The sequence below is a fragment of the Branchiostoma lanceolatum genome, chromosome 3 (assembly GCF_035083965.1).
Source record: "Branchiostoma lanceolatum isolate klBraLanc5 chromosome 3, klBraLanc5.hap2, whole genome shotgun sequence".
NCBI lineage: Eukaryota > Metazoa > Chordata > Leptocardii > Amphioxiformes > Branchiostomatidae > Branchiostoma > Branchiostoma lanceolatum.
The window spans coordinates 10,902,146-10,928,833 of record NC_089724.1 but is presented as its reverse complement, the minus strand read 5'-3'; the positions used below and the strand labels follow the sequence as shown (position 1 = coordinate 10,928,833).

The 26,688-nt window shown below is 41.3% G+C and overlaps 2 protein-coding genes across 4 annotated transcripts in view; one reads left to right on the top strand and one right to left on the bottom strand.

Moving 5' to 3' along the window:
* The first annotated feature begins 688 nt into the window (after nucleotides 1–688).
* On the top strand, nucleotides 689–8,116 carry LOC136430200 (endoplasmic reticulum-Golgi intermediate compartment protein 2-like). 2 transcript variants are annotated; one of them, XM_066420588.1, is made up of 14 exons: nucleotides 690–1,278; nucleotides 2,000–2,108; nucleotides 2,802–2,848; nucleotides 3,026–3,125; nucleotides 3,217–3,312; nucleotides 3,689–3,761; nucleotides 3,945–3,976; nucleotides 4,297–4,361; nucleotides 4,731–4,835; nucleotides 5,440–5,537; nucleotides 5,893–5,941; nucleotides 6,130–6,249; nucleotides 6,595–6,659; nucleotides 6,889–8,116. In XM_066420588.1, the coding sequence occupies exons 1-14, from the start codon at nucleotides 1,164–1,166 to the stop codon at nucleotides 6,961–6,963; spliced, it is 1,149 nt and encodes a 382-aa protein (XP_066276685.1). In that variant the 5' UTR covers nucleotides 690–1,163; the 3' UTR covers nucleotides 6,964–8,116. The 2 variants fall into 2 exon arrangements, with proteins under 2 accessions (XP_066276686.1, XP_066276685.1); XM_066420589.1 differs by lacking the exons at nucleotides 5,440–5,537; nucleotides 5,893–5,941 and having other exon boundaries at nucleotides 689–1,278.
* Nucleotides 7,437–26,688, bottom strand: part of LOC136430199 (endoplasmic reticulum-Golgi intermediate compartment protein 2-like) — a 53,023-nt gene continuing 33,771 nt past the window's right edge. Inside the window, exons 4-14 of one of the 2 annotated variants that reach the window (XM_066420586.1) lie at nucleotides 15,875–15,945; nucleotides 14,245–14,285; nucleotides 13,972–14,073; nucleotides 13,451–13,520; nucleotides 13,008–13,095; nucleotides 11,991–12,044; nucleotides 10,265–10,363; nucleotides 9,690–9,787; nucleotides 9,121–9,283; nucleotides 8,646–8,731; nucleotides 7,437–8,286 (exon numbers count right to left, since the gene is read on the bottom strand). In XM_066420586.1, coding sequence (XP_066276683.1) covers nucleotides 8,176–8,286; nucleotides 8,646–8,731; nucleotides 9,121–9,283; nucleotides 9,690–9,787; nucleotides 10,265–10,363; nucleotides 11,991–12,044; nucleotides 13,008–13,095; nucleotides 13,451–13,520; nucleotides 13,972–14,073; nucleotides 14,245–14,285; nucleotides 15,875–15,945 — 983 coding nt within the window. In that variant the 3' untranslated portion in view covers nucleotides 7,437–8,175. The remainder of the gene's footprint in view (nucleotides 8,287–8,645; nucleotides 8,732–9,120; nucleotides 9,284–9,689; nucleotides 9,788–10,264; nucleotides 10,364–11,990; nucleotides 12,045–13,007; nucleotides 13,096–13,450; nucleotides 13,521–13,971; nucleotides 14,074–14,244; nucleotides 14,286–15,874; nucleotides 15,946–26,688) is intronic. The other variant, XM_066420587.1, reaches the window with a different exon arrangement.

The following is a 26,688-nucleotide window of genomic DNA, read 5'->3' as shown; positions in this document are numbered from 1 at the left end:
TAGCGTTTACATAGGGAGTTGATAAACCGGTTAGACAGTGACACAGTTTCGGGCACATACTGCCATACAACTTTAACGGTACATCCCACTTTGAAGTAGAATAGATTCTTTTTTTGCCGAAGTCTGGCGAAGATGGAGAGACAGTTTTCGGACATTTCTCTTACCCAGAACTACGTTTTGAAGATTAATCTCCTGTGGCTACTTCTATTCACCACAAGTAGATCTAGAGCAACTACGACACCTATCCATGCAAACAGGCGGTACCCCTGAAACTGAACAGGCGCCAAGACTGAGTGATAGCAATACGCCTGAGGCATCTTGACCTGCGCAAAATGCATTCACATCTTCATGTTGTTACGAAACGACTATTTCTTACACCTGTTCATTTTCAGAGAATTTCTACCCTCCGCTTGAACGTAAAAGTGACAATGACATTACTTAGCAAAGATGTTTTTTACCGGTGTGCATCGACCTACTAGGTTTAACGTGCAGATGTACGAATAACGCTTATATCTAACAGATTACCCACAAGAGGTAGGTGGAGCTAGGTGCTACACAACATCGATCAGTCGTACAATTGGCGGCTGTGTAATCATAACGTTACGTGTACGGGAGATATCGAGTTACCTACTTTACCTACCCGGATGTTAATTAGAGTGAGGTGTACTTCACATGGCAAACCGACTGTTAGTGGGCGCGAACGAAATTGGGGCGCCACAGGTTGTTACTAATTTCATACATTGATATAGCTTACAAGCGTCATCCTGCATTTTGGGTAAAACTATAATCGGGTAGTAACTACAAACCATCATCCTCTTACTAAATATTTTGAATTTTGATCTGATATCTAACTTACTATTGATAAAAACACTGACCCCATGGCTCGTATTGGCGTATTCTAAATACATATAAGAAGGAGATTTTTTGCAATCTAGACTCGTCCACCCCGACAGCGTTTTGACGAATTAATCCAAAATGAAGATAAATAGACAACGTCACGTTTGGTCTTTGGAGTCACTAAAATTTTTGTTTATAGTTCGCCACAAGTATTGACTTCAAAAGCTTAATGTTGTGAGTAAAAGTTGGTGAGCAATCAGTTTGGCCGAGTCCACACGTCAGCAACACAAGAAAGAGGACGTACCATCCGCAGTGCACAGGACAACATGAGGCGGCGTCTGTCCCAGGTACGCCGGGAGAGTGTCGGCTTGGTCAAACGTGTGGATGCCTTCCCCAAGATTCCCGACGACTGCAGAGAGAAGAGCACTACGGGAGCCACTGGTGAGGATTCCATTTCAGGGATTTCATCACATACTTTATCATTTATATTCTAGGTCATCGGTACATGTAACCCTCTAACAAGTTTGAAAACGGGGGAACTGCCGCTGAATGTTTAAGAAAAAAGTAGCATTTTATCAAATACGCCAAAAATAATTACTCAAGCAACTTGATAAAATTTTCAAAATTTTATCCAGTTGCTTGAGTAATTATTTTTGGCGTATCTTACTACCTGGATGTCTAACTTTCATCAACGTATTTTATCAAATAGTCCAGCTCGAGTACACGTTAGGCTACAGGTTAGATTGTCATGATGTGTGAAAGTAGTCAACGTGTTTCTCAGGCGTTGTGCTGACTAAAGCGGGTATCTCACTGAAGCTGCGGCACGTTGGTGACTTCGCTGCGACCGAGAGGTTTGACAGAGCGCTCAACGAATTCCATCGACAAAAAGCGAATCTCAGTTTACGCTTTGTGTGTTTTGTGGTCTTTTCAGTCATACATGTACTTTCTGCAAGGTATTAACACAAGGTTAAACACAAATCTGATGAAGGACGCCAACGTTAACGTGCCGAAGTCCAATGAGATACCCGCTTTATATCAACACGAAGCATGCGAAGGAGGCATAATAGAGCATCCATATGATCAAATACTACTGATAATCCACGTATAAATACCATACATACATGTAGTGCTCTATTGAATGATCAGTGTCGTCTCTCTCCAGTATCTCTTTTGAGCTTCTCCGTCATCGCAATTCTTGTGACGTCAGAAGTACAGCGCTATGGGAGAAGCGAAATTCGCTACCAGTATGAGGTGGACAGAGAAATATCGGAGTAAGTTGCCACTGATGGTTAAGGCCATATATATGGCTCAACACGATGGAAGCGTAGTTGGAACTTGTGAAAATGCCTGAGTTTTATATCCTGTCAATCATTTGAAGCAATATCAATAGCCGCTACCAAAAAGTGGAAATGCGGACTTCATTTTGAAATTATGTTTGATGGAAAATAATGATTTCGCTACATTTGCTGTTTATTATATCGGAGTAAGTTGTCACTGATGGCTAAGGCCATATATATGGCTCAACACGATGGAAGCGTAGCTGGAACTTGTGAAAATGCCTGAGTTTCATATCCTGTCAATCATTTGAAGCAATATCAATAGCCGCTATCAAAAAGTGGAAGTGCGGACTTCATTTTGAAATTATGTTTGAAGAAAAATAACGATTTCGCTACATTTGCTGTTTATTATATATTGACGTCGATGATTGCTTTTTTTTAAGTATAAACGTAAATATTCTTCCCCTGTATCAACGAGCTTTCATGATACCTGGTTACTATGATGGTGACAAACTGAAAATCACCATCAGTGCAACTTCACATTCTAGAGTATGATCCAACTCGATCCTTACAGAACTCAAATACAGTATTAAATCATCAATATGTATTTGAAGGTGCCATTTACAGGATGTGGCACGACCTCTTCTTTGTTACGTTCATATGCTGATTGTTTTGTTTGTATTGCAGGAAGCTGAACATCACTGTGGACATCACTGTGGCGATGCCGTGCGAATGTACAAGCTGTAGATACTTTGATCCTCTACTTTGATCTTCAAGTGTTGCTTGCAGACCATATACAGCAATGAAAAGTTCAAACTCCATCATATTATTGTTAAATTTTGCAATTTCCACAACAATTTCCCCTTCCAGAAGACTTAATTTTATTTTCATTTTTGTCCTTGTTTACTTAGACGTGGGTGCTGACGTCACCAATTCCCTCGGTCACTATTGGTCCTTACGAGATCAGATGACGTACTTCGAGTTGACAGAGAAACAGAAAAGGGAACAAAGGTGATTTTCTATAATACTTATAACGGTTATTTCTAATACAATCATCCATTTTGTGCCATATTGCTGCCAATAACACCATATATGTCTTAAGAAAACTACAGTCAGTACGAAGAGCAATCAACGCAAAGAGGTCTTTGAGGGACGTCATCCTCCAATCAGGACTTGACACGTCACGGACGATAATTAGGTACGTCTCCATGTGAATCCGTCATAGTTCGATGTCAAGTGAGTAGATAATATCAGAGGCTGGTTATTTAGCTGTCCTTGAGGGGAAATAATGCAACTATTTATACGTTTCTTCAACAGATTTACTCTTCTGAATAGACAATGAAATAACTTACTGGTATAAATGTATAGGGTAAGATCGAAGAGACCTTCGAGAAGAGATCAGTTCTTGTACGTAGTCTTGTACCGTACGTAGTGCAAGATGTTTTGAAACTGGACTTAAAAGTAACTGACAAGTTTACTAAATGTGACAGTCCCACATTACACATCCTGTAAGTAATGCTGTAAGCTATACATTGAACGCGCTCCACTGAGAGACACCAACATTTTTGTCCAAGGCACGACCACAAAACATTGTACAAGAAACAAGTGGACGCATGTCGTTTTCATGGGCAGCTAGAAATTGACAAGGTGAGGATTTGTTTAAAAATTTTCAAACTTCGTCTTCAATGTCTTGTCACACTTCCTGATGCATCATATTACTTTACAAAGCATGGGCAAATAGCAAATCTCCTCTTAAGATCTTCTACATCCAAATATTATTTGGTACTGGATATTTAATGGTGTACATGTATTGTCATTTCTAATGTGCAGGTTTCTGGAACACTCCATATCATGGCTGGAAGGTAGGTTTTTATAGTAATTTTGTAGTCATTAAAAGGTATGAAGATGATGATGATTAGAAAACCATTTTCCTCAACGTTATATGAAGTGCAATGTTGGGAAGCATTTACATATTTGATAATACATTCACAACAGTTTAGAAAACTTTCAAATCATCATAACCATAGGGCAAGGCTATATGCCTATTTCATTACTACCATGTTGAAGAATTAAGAATACTACAATTGTACAAAAACTTTGATCAAAAGCCATGTTGCAAAGCAATATTGAACAGTCAGCTGTAAATCATAGAAATAATGAGTATGGCTGAATTGAATTGCAGGTCTGTCCAGCATGGTTCAGGACACAACCACTACCTAGCGCCAGACTTGCTACAGAGCGACAAGCGTACGTACAGAGCAATGATAAATAAAATATACACATTGACTCAATGTGAATGCGTCAATAACCACAGTAGATACCATAGTTGACAAGTTCAAATACTGTCCATCTGACTGTGAGCTGCAATTAATCTCTTCGAAAACGACATGTAATTGACCAAAAGCTAGCTCATATACATGTAGATTCATAATCTTAATGTCAGGGCTTGAATATCAAAGAACTAACCTACTAACAATTCAAACACTGTTAAGTTACAATTCAGAAAATGTCGCTATTATAACAGCCTGAGTTTGGAACATGTTTCAAAACATGTTTGGCAATGACATTTGGTGAGTGCTACCGTACAGTATTCCAATTTTATTAATCATCATACAGCTGTTACATACAACTTCTCCCATCGCATCGACCTGTTGTCTTTTGGTGCCCTCACACCTGGCATTCTCAACCCTCTGGACGGCGAAGAGAAGAATACAGATACTGGTGAGTGGGATTTTGCTCATGTCCAGAAGCTATGGAATATCATAAACATTCTTATCAGAAACTCCGGCATGTAGGAACTTCTTCACTGGATATGCCACTTCATGATCAAAGACAAGTTTTCTGTTTCGGGACTCTAGTGGAAAGTGCTGTAAGATATCTATGAATCCCACAGTTTTCTCTGTTTCACCAGGGAACATGGTGTACCAGTATGTACACAGTTTTCTCTGTTCCATCAGGGAACATGATGTACCAGTATGTACACAGTTTTCTCTGTTTCACCAGGGAACATGATGTACCAGTATGTACACAGTTTTCTCTGTTTCACCAGGGAACATGATGTACCAGTATGTACACAGTTTTCTCTGTTTCACCAGGGAACATGATGTACCAGTATGTACACAGTTTTCTCTGTTTCACCAGGGAACATGATGTACCAGTATGTACACAGTTTTCTCTGTTTCACCAGGGAACATGATGTACCAGTATGTACACAGTTTTCTCTGTTCCACCAGGGAACATGATGTACCAGTATGTACACAGTTTTTTCTGTTCCACCAGGGAACATGATGTACCAGTATGTACACAGTTTTCTCTGTTCCACCAGGGAACATGATGTACCAGTATGTGGTGCAGGTCGTCCCCACCACAGTGCGCACCAGCCGGATCTCTGCCCAAACACACCAGTTCGCTGTCACTGAAAGGGTCAGACACTGACATCCTATAGCAACTATGGCACATCTGCTTTCTTATCTTGACTCTGTCTTGAATGAAGTACAAAATGTATATCATGCACTCAGTATTTTATAGGTCCTAATCATGATAGAACTTTTACATTGTTAAGATTATCTCCATGAAAACGAAAGGTACTGTATTGTTTTTTGTACATTGTAAATATTGTATATGATGTTCGTTTGCTTCTATATGATAAGTTCATCTTTGTAGTTCTGTCTATTTACTCCTAGAAAAGTATCAGCCAAAGACAGCGAAAAGAGAGATTGGGGGGGGGGGGGGACCACGAATAGAACATCAGATAACAGCACGTCTTCCACATTTCTAGGAAAAGGCTGTAGAAGCTGCTTATGGCAGGGTGACATCAGGAGTAGCAGGTATTGGTCAAATTTGCACTTGAACTGGGAGTATGACAAACTCTGACAAACACCTTTCATATTCACTGTTATAAGAGTTTCCGAAATCTTTATGCTAGGGCATGTGGCCTTTTGCTGTAGTTCATGCAGGAAGGAAATGAGTAATAATTGCCATGACTTTACAAAAAACAAAGTATTTCTTATTCCAGGTATTTACATAGCATTTGAGCTGTCCAGTATCCGTGTACACATCACTGAGGAGGAGAGGTCCCTGGGCCATCTTGCCGTGCGCCTGTGTGGGATCATAGGGGGCGTCTATACAACCTCAGGTAATGGACTGTCCTGGCTTATGGTTGGGACATAAATCTGTTACGAGGAGTTATCCAAAAATGTGCCCAGTGGCAGGGTTGTGCACTGCACAAACAATGGATGCGTTTCATTTAAACTTTTTTCATCTGTCTTTTGGAAATCCATTCAGCTTAAAAATGTGTCTAAAAAAATTAGTGAGCTTCAGGCTTCATGTTTGACATTCAATGATCATGAGATATATTTTTGATGTTCCATCTTGGTTCATATCTTCCAACATGGGTCTATTCCAATTGTTTATGTTGAGCATTTCTTTAATGCATTGAATATGTAATAAACCATTAAACCTGTTGTTCCCTACCACACAGGGGTTCTGTACTCCTTAATGGCCACCTTGACAGCTCAACTATTTGGGAAGGATGAAACTGTTCAAGTGAGTATCCCATAAACTTGCCCCCCTCCCTCTTGATAAAAGGCTGACATAGACAATAGTATATAATTGTGAATTTGTGCTGGGACAACTTGCTTACAAATGGGGTGATGAAAACGTTTCACACATTTCAAAATGTAAACATTTTTGTCTTGGATATGAAAATTTTTTTGTCTCGGAAATAAACATTGCACCAATATACTGTATTTCATGAGAGCATTTGACTCTACAGGTACTACAGGAGACCATCACGACAGATGGTTCAGTACAGGAGCAGGAAGAAACTGTGACAGTAGAACTGCACTAAAGCAGCACAAAGTGAAAGTGATCTCAATCCAGTTTAGCTCACTTTAAAGCTATTCTTCCACTGGTCATGACAGAGGAGACGGACGATATGTACAGCATTCACAGGTTCATTGTACCAGGAAAATTCCCCTAGCTCTTTTCAACAAGCACAATGAACATTGGACCATGACTTTACGCCCGTTCTAGGGACTGCAACCCTTTCCGGTAGCGTGCATGTTAGGTGGGCGACACAGCTGGAATCAAACTCACGACTTCTACTGCCAGAGGCACAACACAGTACAAAGTACAGGAGACAAACTGGTGAAGTGTTTCCTGTAAACATTAGACTCCATCAGGTGGTTTAAGTAAATTGTGCAAAGTGCAAAAATTTGCAAAGTGAGTAAACGGAGCAGGTTTGCACACTGTTGGGGGGTCTTTGTTTGTGGAGTGTACATCAAAAACTGTTAGATGACGTTGAACAAGAACAACAATACGTTTCACAAAGCAGCAACCATAATTTATTCATTGTAAGATATGTATACCAGTAGTACCAACCTTTTTCTCTACAAGAATATGCTACAACTTAAATCATTTACAGTGAATTTAATACATATGATACAACATACCTGTATATGTACTATATCATGTATGATGCTCCAACCTGGTCTCTAAATAAAGTTTAATGGTCATGTATTATACAGTGAAAAATACGACTTTTTTGGGAGTCACAAAGTGAGACTACTATGGCAGAATGGTTGCTCCCTTGGTATGTACGTATGTATGTATGTATGTACAGATAAAGACAAGTAAAAGTTATAAACAATGATTCCTTAAGACAGCATTTATGAATCAAAGTGACTGCCATGCATCAAAATGAGTGGAACTAAAGTGACAAAAGTTCTTTCGCATATTTAGCTGTATCATGAAATGTGACTGTCATTCTATTGTCTCAAAACTTTTCTTTAGTATGCAACAGCGGAGAGTATAGCTGCTGAAGATGGTCATTTGACTGAGCCGTAGTTTGTTTTAATATAAGGAATTCAATAACTTGCAAGATTGAGACCTGCATAACTCTTCAAACGTGACATGGAAACTGTGGAAGTTTTGTTATGTGAATGCATAGTTCACAGAGATGTTGTTGACTGCAATAAAAGAATAAAACATATCCAACCCGACCACTGGTACAAATGAGGAAAATAATCTTCCAGCACATTACCTAGGCTGTATGTGCCTGTCATCTGTCTGCACTTATCAGGTTAACTGCAAGGGGGCTCTCCTGTTCTGGAAACTCCCTGTCCAGCTGTTGTAAGGGCATGTCCTGGGGTGGAAGGTGGGTCGGTGTGGGCTGGAAAAAATGCATACATGACAGGTAAATGTGTAGTTTAAGCTGCTGTTATCTGTATCTGTATTGCCAGTATAGTTGCCTTCATCATGTCACTCCATGAAATGATATCACCACACCAGTCAATGGCCATATGGAATATGATAAACAAACATGTCTGCAGGAAAGGTTCTGCAATGCTGCCAAATTCTGAACTGAGTAGGATTTTCAGTTTGGCACTAGATTTTTAAAATTTAAGAAAAAATGACAATAACATGATGTCTTGAGGGATTATGGGACAACCAGTATACTAAGGGCGACAAATCATCAGTAGATCTTAGTGGTAAAAATGAAGGATTTAATTTTCTGCTGCCTGCACTCACCATGTGGTTTGAGAACTGTTCTTCCCTTCCCCTGACCCTCGTCATCCACGTATCCACCAGGAAACCAACCAAACCATGGAGCATGCCTGCAATAGGACAAGATGTTGTGTTGTGTTAGGATCATGATACCAGCGTCTATAAGCCAAACACAATGGGGTCTATATAACAGGTTGGACTATAGTATAGTCCTTCATTCTTGGTCAGATTTCACAGGTCTACAGCATCACATTATGGTGGGGTTCAGGAAATTATACTCATCACTATTCATCTTATACAAGCATGCAATGATAGAAATATATTGAACATGATCATGATCAAATATCATACTAGTACTTCTTTCCTTCTGTTATCATAATGTAAACACTACTGGCTGATTTATATGACATTGCTTGACTGAGTTTTAGAACAGTACACAACACATGAAGTACCATGGTCTATAGCTGTGTTCACTGTTGTGACTGTTTTACCCCATTACCTGACGTGGCGAAGATGCCTCCCACGATGCCACAGAGCCTGATGAGCAGCTGACTGATGGGTTGTCTCTCCTCCGTGACCTTCACCATGATGGAGGTCAGGTCGTACTTAAAGAAGATTCCTGCGACACCATGGCTGCCGGAGTCATGGTTGATCACCCTTTCCTGAGAAGAGGACGGAGCAAATATTTAAAACACAGTAACATGAAGCCATTGTGAGCGAGAGAATCCTTTGCTGCATTTTTGACAACAGGTTGATAAATCTAGGTGAACAATTATAATGCACGTCGCACAGCAAGAAAAATGATCGGCTGAGGAGGCTGTGAACTCTAAATGACAAGTAATAATACACTGTTGATCATGCAATTTCTAGAGGTCGACCAATGTTTGCAGGTCCCCAAGCCATGTCCAATGTGATGGGGTAGATTTTCAGGTGAAAAATAATTATGCTCTAGTCATTGGCAAATTTTGAATTCAGCAACAATTCGGTGATCAACAAATATGGCCAAAGCTTGTTGACAGTGTGACAGGGGCTTAAAGCAGAAACTAATAGAAATACATTTGGACCTACCCTCTCGGTGACAGCAAACTGGCCTGTGTCAGCCTGCGCCTGTCTGGTGTTCACTCTGGTGGGAACAATCTGGATGAAGTACTGGAACATCTGCATGGCTGGACATACAAACAAACATGTCTTCAATGCAGGTGTCTGAGAATACCTTTACATAAGCATTAAGGGATATCTACTCATCACCGATTACAATGGCATAGTAACTTAAAACAGTTTGGGTAGGAAAGACATGTGTATTTATCTGAATTGGTCAGCCAGTATAACTGCCCTCTTGTATAACACACTAGCTTAACAGGCAAGCAGATAAAGAAAATTTACAACTGCTACAGCATTTGTGTTTGACTCTAACAAGCCATAACTATATAGAACTATGTGTTATCAAAATGCTGTTAAAATTTAAAAACGTATGATTTTGTGATCGAAACATAAAAAACCTAAGCCCTCATGATATTAGTATGAAGCATCCTTTTATCAATCATCATCAATTGACTTAAGTGAAACAATAATGATACAATTGCTGGGAAACATGGACTTGGGTTATACCGGTACCATCAGGCTGAAAGGGGTGTCACACTTACTGCTCTGAGTGAGCTTTTCCTCCCCGTCTAAAGGATTGATGATTCCACGGACGGGGTCGCCAAACGATAGGTGGTCAATACGATGGGAAAAGTTGTAGTCTAGAGGGAAAAAAGTCAAGAATGTCAAGTTAGAGCAGTCAATGAAACACTATCCATATTTTCTTGTGATTCATATGAAGTACTACAGAATGTGCATGATGATCTATCAATAGAAATTAATAAGTGCAAATTCTGGCCAGCAAATTAGAGGAAGACATTACTGGAGCTTATCATACTACAGGGCTGTCTCCAGCTTTATATATTTTCCGTCCCACTCATTCTTTGAATGCCCATGGCCATGTATTCATTTTTGTTATTAAATCTTGCATTTTAAGCTTATGAAAATACATTGTCTTCAATGTTAGGTCATGAAGTTGAGGTTTTTTGGATGGATGCGGTGAAATTTTTGACAGTCCCAACAAGCAACTTTCCATCCTGGAATGGAGGGACAGGTCCTGGAGACAGCCTTGTCATAATGTATAAGAAGGAAGAAGTAGAACTTTGTGTTAATCCTAACAAACCAAAGAAGCAATACCGAAAGATGATTCATACAGTAAAAACATTGTCAAGAGAAGATCAAGAGAAGAAAATGTTCAGTCAATCATGGAGTGTTACTGAAAGTTAGATCATTCATTTGTGCAGTGAGTAATATTCCACCACAGCAAGTAGTCACTTCAGCCATGCCTGCATGCAGTAATATTACAGTGAGTTTATGTATGGAACAAGCAACAGTGAGTGAGATATCAAACCGTGACAGCTGTTGTTAATGAAAGCTCACTTCAACATGCTGTTTTACATTAAGTCAGACTAGCAAAGCCGACTGCAGTGAAGTAAGAAACAGTGGTACAGGTGTACTGATTCCATCCCTAAGAGTAAGACTAAGATGATCTCTACAATTCTACTAAGGCTTTATCTAATGGTGGACTAATATGGGCCATGGGGAAAGGGGGTGTTGAACATTACCTTCTTTTTCATTTTTCTCAAACAATACCGGTATTCTAAACCATAGAAAATATTAGCATAATTGCAAAAATCCATCTATTTTTTTCTCAAATCATCCTGCTAAACAAAAGATATTTTTTGACCTAAATATTTATTGCTAATACCACACGCTCCAAAGCTGTAAAAGTGTAAGTTTGGAAATAACACATTACCCTAAACAATGCACCTGACTCAAGTCAGCCCTTTTTAATTTGTTGATGGGTAGAAACACTTAAGTTGTGAAATAACACAAAATATTGTGAGAAAATTTTCAAAATGACTGTCGCCATATATGTTCAAGTTCCTCACAACAACAAAAAGTTTTGGGCCACCAGACATATCTTGTATCTACTTAAAGCCTGGCTTTGCTAATGAAAATAGGGATGTGGCTACAGGTAAGAATTATGCATGAAATTTTGTTGTATGGCTAACTGTAAAATTCTGTGTTTAGTGCATGATCATTTTGATAACAGAGAGCCTGTACTTTGAGAAAAAAGGAGTTCCTACAACCAAAGCATGAAAAACAGTGAATGTTGAAAACTCAAACCCAACAAATGATCATCCTTTAAGTTTTAGTAATCCACCATAAAACAAGAAACATAAATCCAACACCCCCAGATTAGAATGACTCTGTCCTGAACACCAAAGAACTGCATAGTGATGGGCTCTACCACTGTGTGCAGAGAGGGGTGGACAGCTGACTTACGTTGCTCCTCTGATGTAATGACTACCAGCATATTTCCAGACGGAGACTTGTAGACTACATGTACATGTAGTAACGTTTTGGAGGGTTGGTGGGTGGACCATGCATAGAGAGAAAAACACAGTTGTCCTATATTCATATCATAACTATATGTACATCACTGTCATCACATTACAATTAACACTCAATAGCTAGTAGCCCTATACCCCACTGGTAGCACAAATACAGAATGACAAAGCAAAACAGTATATTTTACAAATTTTTAGAAACAGCCTCCCCAGAAAACTCTGTCAGCTTCATTGCATATTGAAATTCTGCCAAGCATTGGTGATCTAATCAACATGCATCATCTCAAGCCGCAGAGACACTCTTTGTTTTTAATAAGAGTGCTGTGTATGGACCATGCATCTGTCAATGATACATCATGAGACAATACAATGTATTACACTTACAGTACTGTGATTGGTCTCAATAAATGAGATGAAAACACACTTTACCCCCAAATGTGACAGGACACAAAGGGATATTCTTAACATTCATTATGCTACTTAACACCAAAAAATTGGCAAATTTAAAAGTTAAGGTCTCATTTGACTGATTAGTTTCATTCAATTCTTTCAAAACTTTTCAAAGGAGAGAAGAAATAAGACTCCACTTAATAATATTTCTATTTCTGATAATCTTAAACGGTGCAACACATAAATACTAGTACTATCAATACAGCTAATGTTTTCCAGATGACAAGTTCCCATGCCATGTACGTACTGTAATGTTTCTCCCATCATGCAAGCATCCCACAATGCACGTGTTAGTGCTTTTTTTTCATCATGCAATGCCCTGGACAAATCCTGTATGAAAGTTCAGCACATATCCTACAATTCAGTCATTGTCAACAAGTGGAACCCAAATATAGGTAGTTTCTATTTCTGCCACTTGGAAAAACACCGTCTTTTGTTGTGATGGGGGAAAATAAATTTCAGATCCAGTGATTGGATGAGTTTAATGTCATCATGTACAGACCTTTAGTGTTGATGCCGGCAGACAGGTGAGCGTGCCCCCGTGGATGTGGAATGGACCGACCCGCCGTGATGTGGAAGTTACCAGCCACCTGAGCAGGAGGAGGGGGGGGTGAAACTGGTGAGCAACCTTACTGACATTACTGACAGTGTAACATAGTGATGACTGTGTAGTTCTCAACTTATGGGTATCAATTGATAAATGTATCTTTCTAGAGGGGGGGGGGCATTGCATATGTCCTACAGCATTGGGTGACAACTGGATACTGGTAACTATGAAATTATTACTGTTACTGATTTATTATCAACAACTTATGCGATAACAATGTAGTTTTATTTCCGATGAACAGCTGGATGTAGTATTTTTAAAGATTAATAGAATCAATTGAAACCATTAGTTGGAGATATCGAGAGATGGTGGTAGAAAACACAAATATTGGAGCTGACCTTGTTGACCTCTATTGTTCCATGAAACCTACAGGCGTTAGCAGCTGGTGTGTTTTTCTGGTGTCCTGAACTGGAAAACAACAACAACATTGTTAACAATGACATTTGGGCGTGCGGGATTCAAAATAGTGAAATGCATTTCATATAGTTTTATCCTTTGTATCATATCTTTATTTGTGTAGCCAGTATATCTGCCCTTCATTAATTGTAACACACCGGCTTCTCAGCCAGCAGCTGGTTATATTACACTTAACAACCTGTCACACCTAATCTAGCTGCAAGAATTGTCTAACCTATCTACTAGAGTAGTAAGGATGCCTCCACTGATGGCAACAAATTTCACACTAAAATAGTTTTAGGAAAACACAATTTTTGTTTTTCTCTTGTGTGTTTGACCTCTGTTTGCAGACATAATATGACAGGAGGCAAGATTGGAAGTTTGTAATGGTGACACAAAAAGTGTGCTGTAGGTGTAAGAATTCTGTACAAGGTATTCCTGTCAACATGTACTACCATCTCACCTGACAGGCGCAGCTGTAGGTTTACTGCTGAAACCTGTCTTAAACAGCAGGTGCTGAAGAGCCTTCTCTTTGTCCAGACTGCTCTTCACTGTTTTCACCATCCTGAAACAACAAAGCAAGAAAAGTGAGCCAGCTCTTCACCCCTAAACACCCACAGTGGTCCAGTCCATCAGTAGGAGTTTCTGCAGTTTTCAGGAGAGACAATCATGCTTACATAGTTTGGGTGAAGGGAAATTTTAGACTTCATTGAAATTGATAAAAATATGACCTCACCTTTGCCATCGCCTCTGTTGTGGTGTCATGTCAAAGAACACCTGTGGGTGGAAAAAGGATTTAAATCAGTCTGGAACGTCCTCACAAAAACAGTGTGCAAACCATGCAACTGCGTCCTAAATCGTATTAAGCAGTTTAAGACAACTGTGCCTCTATAAATGCCACTCACTTGAAAAAAGGGCACTTTAACATTGGTCCAGGGCTCTATAGCCAGCGCCAGTTTTGCCGTAAATTTACGGAACTTTGCTGCGTGTTACGGAAAAAATTCAAGACCAATCCGTAAACCTTGACGGAAAAAAATCGGGAGAAAAGATATAGACAGGGCTTGAACTTTTGCAAAGATCTCCAGAAAAGAAGCGGAAGTTTGAAGCGAGGTCGATTCAGGCCATTTCTATCTTCCGCCGGCGGCAGGTGACAACCCCAAGGTGGCTTTATAGGTAGGTGACAAACAGCGGCGCGGAGGTTGCAAGTGGTTCGTGGGCCGAGAGAAAATCAGCATCGTGTGCCCCCCTCCCCACTACTAGTGCCCCACTACAATTCTGGCCGGTCGCATCGGGCTGACGTTTTTTCGGCTGTTTTCCCCGGTTCACCGCTAATTATAGCCACCCAAAAAATACTCCGGTAGTTACCAGGCTTTCCATATTTTTTTGGTAAACATTGTTAAAGTTTTACGCCGAGTTACACGCACTCTTCCCGCGAAAACTGGTGTTGATAGTTTTGGACCTCAGAATCAGATATCATCTACCAATAACAGCGTTCGTTCACGCCGCGTCACGGAAAATGGACCAATGACATACAAGTCTCGCGGTTCACGAGAGGCGCGAATCCGCGAGGTTTTATCAGAAATTGATATTTGGTGCGAAGATCGGGCTTGAATCGACGAATTTTGATCAAATCAAGTGGAAGTTACCGGAGAAATCGACCATGGAAAACACGGAAGGAAAATATTGAACGTCTTTAAGGCGTTCTGTCCAAAGTAGGGTGTCTCATTTCCTACTATATTTAGTACAGGGCGCAAACGGGACCGGTACGACGCGTCGACCGGTGTTGAAAATGTTTTATTTCTGCCGACTTGAATTCACGTGTATATTTGTCAAATAAATAAGAAAGTTTTGTGGTGCTAAATTTCATTTATTTGCCGATTGTATACAACGAAGGCCCAATTAATTTTTCACCCAAACTTGCCCCTCAAAATGAGATAGCGTTTCAGAGGGTCTAGATTTGAAAATTTCCCGAGGAGAATACCCCCGGACCCCCCTAGAATTTTCGCGCCTATGGCGCGACGTCTCGCGCCTTCGGCGCTCGATATGTTAGGTTTCTACAAAATTTTAGGGCTTACGGGATAAAATTTCAGGCTGGCTAGAGCCCTGCATTGGTCTCTAAAACAGAATCTCGCAGTCAGTGAATGTGAAGAAACTTAAAGAACACAACAATAGAATTTGTTACATTTAGGTAACATTTCTTCTTGGAAATTTTTAATGGATGATATGCAATATCTAACATCTTAGATGCAAGCCTGTAGGCGAGTGTACTGTATACAGCTCCTAAATTTTCTCTCTAAGTCATGAATGCTAGTCCAGTGAGATATTTGAGGGTTGCACAGTACTTCACACATGTAGATTGTACTCACACTGTCCTCCTTAATGGATCCCTGGGTGCTGATACTGTTTCCTGTCAGGTCCAGAACATCAGCTCCTAAAGCTGGAAGGGACATTCAACAACATTGTACTTGTTTACTACTCTCACCTCTCAAATAAACGTACCGGTACGTTTATTTTTTTTCGCCTAAACATCGGCGCCCAGTACTTTCTTATTTTAGACGGTACGTTTATAATTTTTTCAAAAGTTGGGATTTTGCTAACCAGAAATCCCTCTAAAATCGAAATTTTAGGTTTTTCTGCTCATATTTCCCCGGTATTTTTGCTAGTAATTCGCTATTTTTCGGCCTAGCGGCGTTGATTTCCCCACCGCTATCACCGGCGGCAGCCTTTGTGAAATCCTTGCGGCACTCGTAACATATCGGTCGATCTCGCTATGACGTTACAAAGTTAACGTTGTTATTGGGGGAAAATAAGACGCAACACTGACATTTCAAAATACAATTTTCATGTTAATAACTTTGACAGTCTCTGTTTACATCGTAAACCAAAGCATGCTGATCAAAAAACGTGTCGAGTAGTAAACGTTAGACTTGCACAGGGAAGAATTCGATGACCGCTATCGGCAGTGGGTCGGAAGAATAATTCGTTCACAGAAGATACATTACACGTAAAAACGGCTAATGTAAAGTAGGCGGCCTTACTAGTCTTTTCTTTTGTTCGATAACAAGGGTGCACAACGATAGGTCAAAAGTCGAGTCGATGTCATTGCCATCGTTTCGTTTGGATATCGACCGCGATTTGGCATGCGATGTCCGCGACGGTCGCTAACGAAACGACGCAACCGACATCGCTACCTTTACATATCGCAGCAACTTTGCATCGAAACCGAGTGCCTACATCGAGTCGCATTTTAAAACAGCAATCGATTTGTTGAAACAATCGTCAGTCGAGTATGAAGTAGCAATCGAGTTTTTGTAACAGCAATCGACTTCTGAAGGAGCAATCGTGTTTTCAAAACAGCATCGAATTTTTGTAACAGCAATCGACTTCTGAAGTAGCAATCGTGTTTTCAAAACAGCAATCGAATTTTTGTAACAGCTATCGACTTCTGAAAGCAGCAATCGAACGCTAAAAAGCGGTCGAGGATTAACTCCACGGGGGCCTAATTAGCACCTCGTTCACTTCACACCTAATTAACTGGGATGTGTACAGGACTGCCCCACATATCGACTAGACTAGTTAGGCAAATGTGACAAACACACACTACTTATCGTCTACTGTTCCTAGCCTCTGCCAGGATCCGCTTACCGCTGGGAAAATAGCAGAAATTTAACAAAAGAGAGGTCAATAGGTGGGTCGCAATTGGCTTACCATTTGGCCAATTTCTACTACTTTCCCAGAAACCCGCAATTGGCTCACTATTTGGCCAATTTCTTCTACTTTCCAGAAACCCGCAGAGCCTGGTACCCCCTGGTAGAGGCTTTACTGTTCCCCGTCCCGCGAGGGTTACACGTCCTTGACAGGTGCAGCGTAGATTTTCCCTTCAACGGTTATTGCGGCGATTTTGTCATCATTATTCTTCAAAGGTAGCCAAACAACGTTAAAACTTCACATCTTGATGTCTAAACATCTTTTTTGGGGTGCTGTTGTCGAATTTCTCTCAGAATATTGCTGTTTTATTACGTAGCTGAAGTAGCTGTGAGTACCACACAGTCACTATTCCCATCCCCGACGCCGAAGTGGTACTATCAGCTGTCTCACCAAGACCTATCCACCTACTAAATATGAAGGCAATATTCCAAGTAGGCGCTCTTGCTCAGGTCAATTACGGCTTGTGGCACTGTTTTAGGTATGTTAAAAAATGAATACGCTTGTAACTTTCGACAACATGGTCGGATTGTGATTTATAACGTTGACAGACAGACAGACACACACACACAAACACACATACGCATACACATACACATACACATACACATAAAGGACAGTTGGTGCCGCTGTGCGATTTAAAACAAAAAGCAAATTATTCACACAAATACGACTGCAAGTCTAAAAGTTTCATGTATGTCCGTGTATGATTGCAGCGCATGCAGTCAGACACACACGCATATAAGGCGCACGAAATACGCATCAAGTTTCGCGAGACGTCCTGTAGAGCTCGGCGGTGCGGTACCGCAGAAGAGTGGGTAACGTCCCGCAGAAATGCTCGGTGCGTTCCCCAGAAATTAATGTAAAGTATGTTCCATGATCCACATAACTTTGTACAACTTTCGCAGAACCCGAGTGGGTTCCGCAGAAAATCACACACTATCCTACACGAAACGTTTTCCGTGAAAGAAATCTTCCGCAAGTTTCTGGGTCATTAATGAACTGTGTTTAACGTTACATTCTGAAATTTGCATGATACTTGTTCGTCCTAATTTTTGCGTTTCGGCGCCTTCGCGCCGGAACGCAATGTCCTGGCTTTTACCTTGCAGGCAGGCAGGAAGCAGGGAAGCTTGGTTCAACACTGTGTCGCACACAATAAGACCTTATATGGCAATACGTTCCCAAATCCCTGTATAGCCGTTGCCTTATATGGCAAGGGAGCACGAAAAGGCAGACATGCTACATTTGCATGACACACAGGAGGGCGACCGCATGTAACTGCTACAACTGTTCGGAAATATCATTGCATTGTGGTTTCGGACTTTGATATCATGAAAAATGACCATATTACATCTATTCCACAAGATTGCAGAAGAAAAAAAATGATTTCGTCAAGAAAACGACCAAAAATCGGCATAAATGATACCATATAGTGAGGTTAGAGCATTACGTACAGAGTGACGGGTTACGTACCGCAGCTTGGCCCATCTGGCAACGCGAAGCACTTCGGACCCAGAAGATCCGGATTCGTGTCCGTGCATGGATTTTTTTTTTCTTTTTAGATATTGAATATCAAAAATATATATTGATATTATATTAATCTATCAATATCATATTTATGAATATCATTTTTTCATTAATAAATAAAGAAATATTTTATATTTGTTATTTTTAAATATTCATTTAATATATACAAGGCCTTTGTCTTATGAACAGGACTTCATAGATTCCAAACCCGGCATTCGAATTTTTCTGTTCATTGTAATGGAAAATACCGTGCAGCGGCTCCAATCTCACTAACCTGCCAATTTGCAAAAATTGCTGAGTTCTTTGCTTGCGAGTGGATCTCGAAAGACATTCACTTCGACACAAGGCAGTTCGGCAGCCTTAAAGGCCGTTCTACCGTCCACGCGCTCGTAAGTCTGGTTGACAGACTATGCCAGGGTGCGGACAACCCTGGAACCATCAGTACCATCGTGGCCACGGACTTCTCGAAGGCCTTTGACCGAGTCCATCACAATACTGTGATAGCCAAGCTGCTAGACAAGGGACTGAGACCAGAGCTAGTACCGTGGGTCTGCGACTTCATTACTGCAAGGAAACAGCGTGTTAGGTACAGAGGATCACTCTCCGACTGGCAGACGCTCACATGTGGAGTAGCTCAAGGCACTTTACTTGGCCCAATCCTCTTCCTGGTTCTGATAGATGACGCTGCAACTGGCGCACTCAGTTTTGCTTTGAAATATGTAGATGATATGAACTTCCTGGAAACAAGAACGCTCCATGTCCCCTCCTGTCTGCAAAATGACCTAGACGAGCTAAACTCTTGGACAAGGAAAAACCACATGCTTTTGAATGGTACCAAGTGTCTAGCAATGCACATTACGTTCTGCAGGAACCCGCCACCGTTCCCTACATTGCAAATCGACTCCTCAACTCTGTCTGCTGTGCCTTGTTTAAAAATACTTGGTCTCCGCATTCAGAAAGACCTACGTTGGAATGAGCAAGTCAGTTACATGTCAGCGCAAGCCGCAAGAAAACTGTTCATTCTCAAGCGACTCAGAAAGTTCAACCTCTCACCTGAAGAACTACTTACCATCTATATAGGGTACATTAGACCCCTCCTCGAATATGCTGTCCCCATTTGGAATCCCGGACTTACACATCGCCAAAGGGACCAGCTGGAGAGAATTCAGAGAAGAGCCTGCCGCATCATCCTCGGCAGAGACTACCCTGGATATGCGGAGGCACTGACTCAGCTGGGTCTCACCACCCTGTCTGAAAGGCGCGAGAGACTATGTTTGAAGTTTGGCAGGTCCCTGCTAGGTTCCGAATTCGAACACTGGTTGCCTTGTAGAAGATCTGAAATCTCGGGTAGACGCACTCGTAATGGGCACAAACTGAATATTCCTAGGGCGAATACGCTGAGATTCAGTAACTCGCCGATTCCGTACCTCACGAAATTGCTCAACCAGTATGGTTGCTGAATCTCGGTGTGTTTGCCTTGGGAATGCTCTGTTCAGTAACTAGTATCTTTTTCTGCGCCATATTTGCCGATTTTTTGAAGAAAACAATATTGTCTACTATGTGTATTATGTATAAGATTTTATATGCGCACGAGATTTTATGTACGTCGACAGCAGTGGAACTTACTGTACATTGGTTTTTAATTCAGTGTATGTGAACTGCGATAAACCAATAAAACACATCTTGTATCTTGTATCTTGTATCTTATCCTATGCGCGGTAAGATGATTCTTGCAAAACACTCGCCACTAAACTTCTATCCCCGATGTAAACAGAGGCTCTTGATGTTGTTTGCAAAACAGCGATCCTTTGTTACAGTAGCAAATGCTCCATTGTTCAGTATCGACTTCATTCAGACAACACGGACGTGGAAAGTGGCGCCGCTCGGCACAAAACTATGGGAATTTTCATGAATTTTAGCAAAATTACCCAGGAAAATAAGGAAGAAATGTTGTAAATGCGGAAATCAGAATAATACGGATGAGGTAGCTGTTGATTTGTTTGACATTTGGTAGTCATTTTAGATAGAACCTTAGCTGTTATGAACTTCTATTTCACTTAATTACCATAGTGCTGATGATTCAATGGTGCTTTTTCAAATTTTATGTTTTATTGCGTGCCATGTACATAATTACATTGATAGCTTTTATAATGAGCGTATTATACATTTTACAAATAAGTACAAGTTGTAGGCCAAGACCAGCTTTTTCAAAAGCACTTAAGTTAAGTGACGTAACTTCAAAATTGCTTTCCCCAATCTGCCTTTCTCTATTAAAACAGTACTCATTTCCCTATTAAAACAGTACTCATTTCCCAAAATGACAATTTTTCTTATAGACTGAACAGCCCTTGAGTGACTTTCTCTGGCAGATTTTACTTCAAGTAAAGGGAAAAGACAATTCACACTCATAAACGTAGCCGAAACGCCAGCTTTTTTGAAAAGCTCTTGTTTGTTTTCCGACCGTCTCTGTCGGCACGACAGGAGGAAGGATTCAACATTCAGCGCAAGTGGTAACGTTAAGTGCATTAGCTAGAACGGCAGCAAACACCTAGAAATTGACAAGAAACAACTGTTGCCTGATTTATTTTATTTCAACAACAGTACAGGCGGGTTGGTTTAAAGTCAGTCAGAATTCTCTCAGAAAACATTATGATTGAAATCGAAGCTGTTTGAAGATCTACCTTCAAAATATGCCGTCATGTAAGGGCAAACCTACAGTTTAAATTACATATGGATTAAGTTCGTTCGTTGGTTGCAGTGCCGTAGCCCAGTGCGCTCTCTGAAACCTGAAATTCAACAGAGCCCTCACCGAACTTCATATATAAACAAGAGTTCGTAGACCTCATATCTCCATGAACTATTCTGTTTATGCAAATGACTTACACATTTACATAATATATGCTTGGTCATAAACACCTTTATCTTACTTATACATGTCGCTATATTGACAGTCCTATTATCTACCAAATATCATGGAAATCCAACGTTCCTCTTTTCAGTTATTCTCCTTGGAAGATTTTCGCAATAACGCCCCTGTAGTTCCTGGACAAGCTGCTAGGGGGACCAAAGTAAATTTAATGGATGACATCAGCGCGCGCACGGGCTTGTTACGACACAAATGCCCGGAACAAATAAAGCAGACAGAAATAAAGGGAAGACGCTAATGAAGATAGACAACTGATTTTGTGTTTGAAAGGACAGGACAGGACAGTTTTACTATTACATATTTCGCTTGTTGCTGGCCGGGAAGGCATTCAAAAGGGCATATTTCATAGGACAAAGTAATTCAGTTACATATTATATCAATATTTTGAGAACAGCAACCAAAGCTGCACTATGACATTCATAGTGTATGTGTGTATGCAACTAAGTGCACAACACTGGGACCAGAGTAATGGCGTTTTGAATCAATTGGACTATAATTGATAACGTTACCTTATCTACATATATACCAATGACAAGGCCTCAAGGGAGACGCCGAAAGGAAGTTGAATAGCTTTGGAGACTTGGTGTATGACTTTTGTAGCGGGAGGCTTGGAACACTGATAAGTGAGGAACGTAAATCTGGTGACACAAGCCGTTTAGGTAGGAGACAGAGGGAAATTGCTAAGCTGATTCTTCGAAGGAGACACCTTAGAAAGTTATGGAGGAAGGCTAGCCAAGGGGAGAAAGGTGGTCTCCAATCCCTGTGGGAAGAGGTTAGAGCCAGACTTAAGACTCTGAGAAGAGCAGAAAGGTTGAGAAGGAAGCGGAAGAGAAGGGAAAACCAGAGGAAGCAGTTCTACAGGAACCCATTCATGTTTGCTAGGTCACTTCTGTAAGAGAAAAAGGGAGGGAAGCTCACAATTGAGAAGGAAGATCTGGAAGCCCACCTGAAGGCAACACATTCTGACCCTGAGAAGAACAAACCTTTAGAGTCACCGGGGTATGTACCGAGACCAGCAGAACCTTCAGATCCTATGGATGTCTCTCCCCCAAAATGGAGTGAAGTATCGGTAGCAGTACAGAAGGCTCGAGCAGCAGCAGCTCCAGGCCCGAACGGAGTGCCATACAGGGTCTATAAGATGTGTCCAAAGACCCTGAGAGTACTGTGGAAGCTCATGCAGGTGGCCTGGAGGAAGCAGTGTGCGCCGAGATCCTGGAGGAGAGCAGGCTGAGCAGTGATCTCCAAAGAAAAGATCTCAACATCAATAAACTAGTTCCGGAACATTTCATTGCTCAATGTAGAAGGCAAGCTGTTCTTTACGGTTCTTGCCAAACGTCTTCCCAAGTATCTGCTCTCCAACAACTACATAGATACAGAGGTCCAGAAGGCGGGCATTCCAGGTTTCCCGGGCTGCACCGAACATGATAATTCCATATGGAGGCAGATCCAGCTCGCAAGAAGTCAGAAGGAAGATTTACATGTTGTCTGGTTAGACTTAGCCAATGCCTACGGGTCCATACCTCACAAGGTTATCAAGTTCGCCCTCGAGTTCTTTTGGGTTCCCGTGGAGATGAAGCAGACAGTGGCAAACTACTTTGCAGACTTCAGACAAAGCATCAGTACAAGGAACTATACAACAGGCTGGCAGTAGCTGGAGAAAGGGATTGCTATGGGGTGTTCCATCTCACCATTGCTCTTCACCATGGGATTTGAAATCCTTCTGATTGGTGCCAAACAGGTGGTAGGTGGAGTTAGAGCACCAACAGGAGAAAGAATGCCACCAGTCCGTGCCTTCATGGATGACGTCCCAAGCATCCTTTGAACTGCTCCATGTACGAAGCGGCTACTTCAAAGGCTTGAGGAGTTGACTGGATGGGCCGGTATGCAGTTTAAGCCCTCTAAGTCCAGGAGCCTATCACTAAGGAAAGAGAAGATTTGTAACAGGACATTCTCAGTCAATGACCAGAACATTCCATCAATACATCCATTGCAGATGAACACAAGGCGGAGAAAGTTCGACTTGTTCGGGGGTCACAAGACCCCTCGGTAAGAGCAGCAAACAAGAACATTAGTGCCGGTAGAAAGTGGAAAGTCAAAGAGGTCATCAATGAAGCAACAGGCAGACTTCAAGATAAGGACCTGGTGGGTGCAGTACAGGTGGGAAGAACAGGTCTAGGCTGGGGTGAGAAGTCTCAGGGGTGGTCAAGTGCCAACTCCAGTGAAAGAAGACAGCTAGTGGTTCAAGAGGTGAGAAGGATGGAGGAGGAGAAGAGACGGGTGGTAGCTGGTAGCCAGAGGCAGCAGGGAGCATGGTTGAACTGGGAAGGTGCGGTAGAGAGGAGGCTCACATGGAGTGACCTGTTGAGCATGCAGAATGCTAGAGTGAGCTTCCTCCTACGCGCAGTGTATGATGTCCTCCCAGCCCTCAAAACCTCACCCGATGGTTCAAGAGTGAAGAGTCCTGTCAGTTGTGTGGTTTAGAACAAGCCGGACTGAAGCACACCTTGTCAAATTGCAGAACTGCTCTACAACAAGGCCGTTACACGTGGAGACATAACAAGGCATTAAGACATATTGCTGTAACCCTAGAAAACGTTAGAAAGGAGACGGCAGGGACTGAGGCACCGCCGCAGCCTATCCATTTCGTAAGAAGAGGGCAGAAGCCCAGAGGGGTAGCGCCTACCCGCAGTAGCAGCAACATAGGAGGGGGTCCATTTTGCAGATGAGTGTGGGAAATGCGAGTAGATCTGGACAAATAGCTCCACTTCCCAAGTGTTATTTGTGAGACAGCCTTAAGACCTGACCTTGTACTGTGGTCAGTGGACCAGAAGTCAGTGGTGATAGTGAAGTTGACAGTACCCTGGGAGGAGAATCTTCAAATAGCATACGAAAGAAAGAATCTCAAGTATGAAGAACTAGTCCAACAGTGTCGAGAGAAGGGCTGGAGAACCCAGCTGTACCCAGTTGAAGTAGGAGCTCGTGGGTTCGTAGGAGCTTCACTCCTGCGGTTGTGCAGGGACTTACAGATTCGAGGGAAGACACAAGCCCAGCTTGTGCGACATGTGTCTGAGGAAGTAGAGAAGAGCAGTTTCGTTATCTGGATTAGACCAGTTTCTAATTCTATGATGCTCTTAAGAGTGGAGTATGGACGGCCTCTTCTACTTTTGGATTCTGGGGTCCAAAAGAGTAGTGCTTTGTCGTGGCAACTACGTGACCAGCGAGGCTTCACCTTCGACGCTTAACTTCTAAAGAGATATGAGGAAGTGTCCCATAGAGCTGTTTGTTTGTTGTGTGTTTCCACTAAGGACTGTTCCGAATATCACGCGTGCACGCAACATCTTGGTGAAGGTGCAGTCCAGTTTCCTGGCCTGAGAACTGTTCATAACCCACGACTCACAACCGAAAAGCAAAACTGTAACAATACAAGCTAGGAATTCTTTAGTTTCGTTTCTCTTCGTACATGGGATTTCCAAATTATTCCGTAGTAGCACTCCAAGGTTGGCCAATTCTAACATCCATATCGCGCTTCGAGTCGGTGTAAGCCCCCAAATATTTAAAGTCAGTGACCCCCTCGATTACAGACCCATCGGAGGCACATCGGAGGCGGATCGACATATGTAGGTAGGGTTTACATGCATGAATTTTGTTTTTGATGCATTAAGATACAGTCCAATAGTTTGACAAGCTATTTCAATCCTGTAAAGAAGGTCCTGTGCAAATTGTATTGAGTCCTCAAGAAGAGCAAAGTAAATATTAGGAATAGCCTAAGCCGGGTAGCGACTTCTACGGCGACGGTGAATAGGGTGATACCGTCTCTATCTGTGATTGTTGTCCGCAATACATATTAGAGTTCCACGACCTCATACCTTCGCCTCATGATTTTTACCGTTATGACTGACGTATAAAGAGTGTTTCTCATCAATTATAAATCATACCAGTTGATCGTCTTCTCCACCCGAATACCAAAGATTGTTCAAAGTATGAGCTAAGCAAAGAAGGTTATGCTCATATTTATCATCAATTATGCAAATGAGGTCTTTATTAGCATAATTTGATTCAACGGTGGTGACATTCACATAACTTCCAAATGCCACAAGTCTGAAATCGCCGTCATTTACTTGTATAATAGTATAAGTATATAACAGTATTGTATAATAGTTGTGTCTCATTAATTATCTAAATTAGGTCTTCATTTGCATATTTTTTATCTATCAACATTCCTCTCTTTCTCAGCTTCAAATGTCACATATTCTAATAGTCATATCATGTATTACAGCGAGTCTTTAGAATCTCCTCATCAATTATGCAAATCAGAATCTGATTTGCATAATTGTCGTCTAATCATACAAAGCATCCCGTAAGCTATATACAAACCAAAAATCATGACCATCCATCAAGCCCATCTTGAGTTACAGTATTTTCCCATTAATTATGTGAATGAGGTCTTCATTTGCATAGTTGATATCTAATAATATTTCTTTCTTCCCCAGTTGCATGTGTCACATGTTTGAGAGTCCTATCCTGGAATTTGGCGGATGTACAAACTTTCCTCATTTATTATGCAAATTAGATACTGATTTGCATAATAAGTATCTAATCATGTACATCATCACTCAAGCTATCTACTTACCAAAAATCATGGCCATTCATCATGCCCTTCTTGAGTTATTCCCTTTCAAAGTCTGAAGCAAAACCTGCTCCTGCAGTTCCAAACAAGCCGCCAGCGGGCCCAAACGTATAGCACTTACTCTCTGTCCAAATAGCTATCTACCACTCAAACATCAGTTCCATAGCATGTCCAGAACACGAGATATCCAAACAGGAAGTTCTGCTGCAGTACCGTGACAAGCCGCTAGGTACCCAAAATCTAATCATAATCACCAGTTCTCATCAAGATCTACCCACCTACCAAATATCAAAACAATCCATCCAGGCCTTCTCCAGTTATTCTGCTTCTTTACATACATACATACACACACACACACATACAAACGCTACCCTCTGCATAACCTTCTCGGCGAA

Bases quoted from the DNA above. Each gene is read 5' to 3' on its own strand.
- LOC136430200 (XM_066420588.1), top strand. From the start codon at position 1,164: ATGAGGCGGCGTCTGTCCCAGGTACGCCGGGAGAGTGTCGGCTTGGTC. The intron at 2,109-2,801 runs GTAAGTTGCCAC...TTTGTATTGCAG, and splicing joins GTGGACAGAGAAATATCGGA to GAAGCTGAACATCACTGTGG. The intron at 2,849-3,025 runs GTACAAGCTGTA...TTGTTTACTTAG, and splicing joins TGTGGCGATGCCGTGCGAAT to ACGTGGGTGCTGACGTCACC.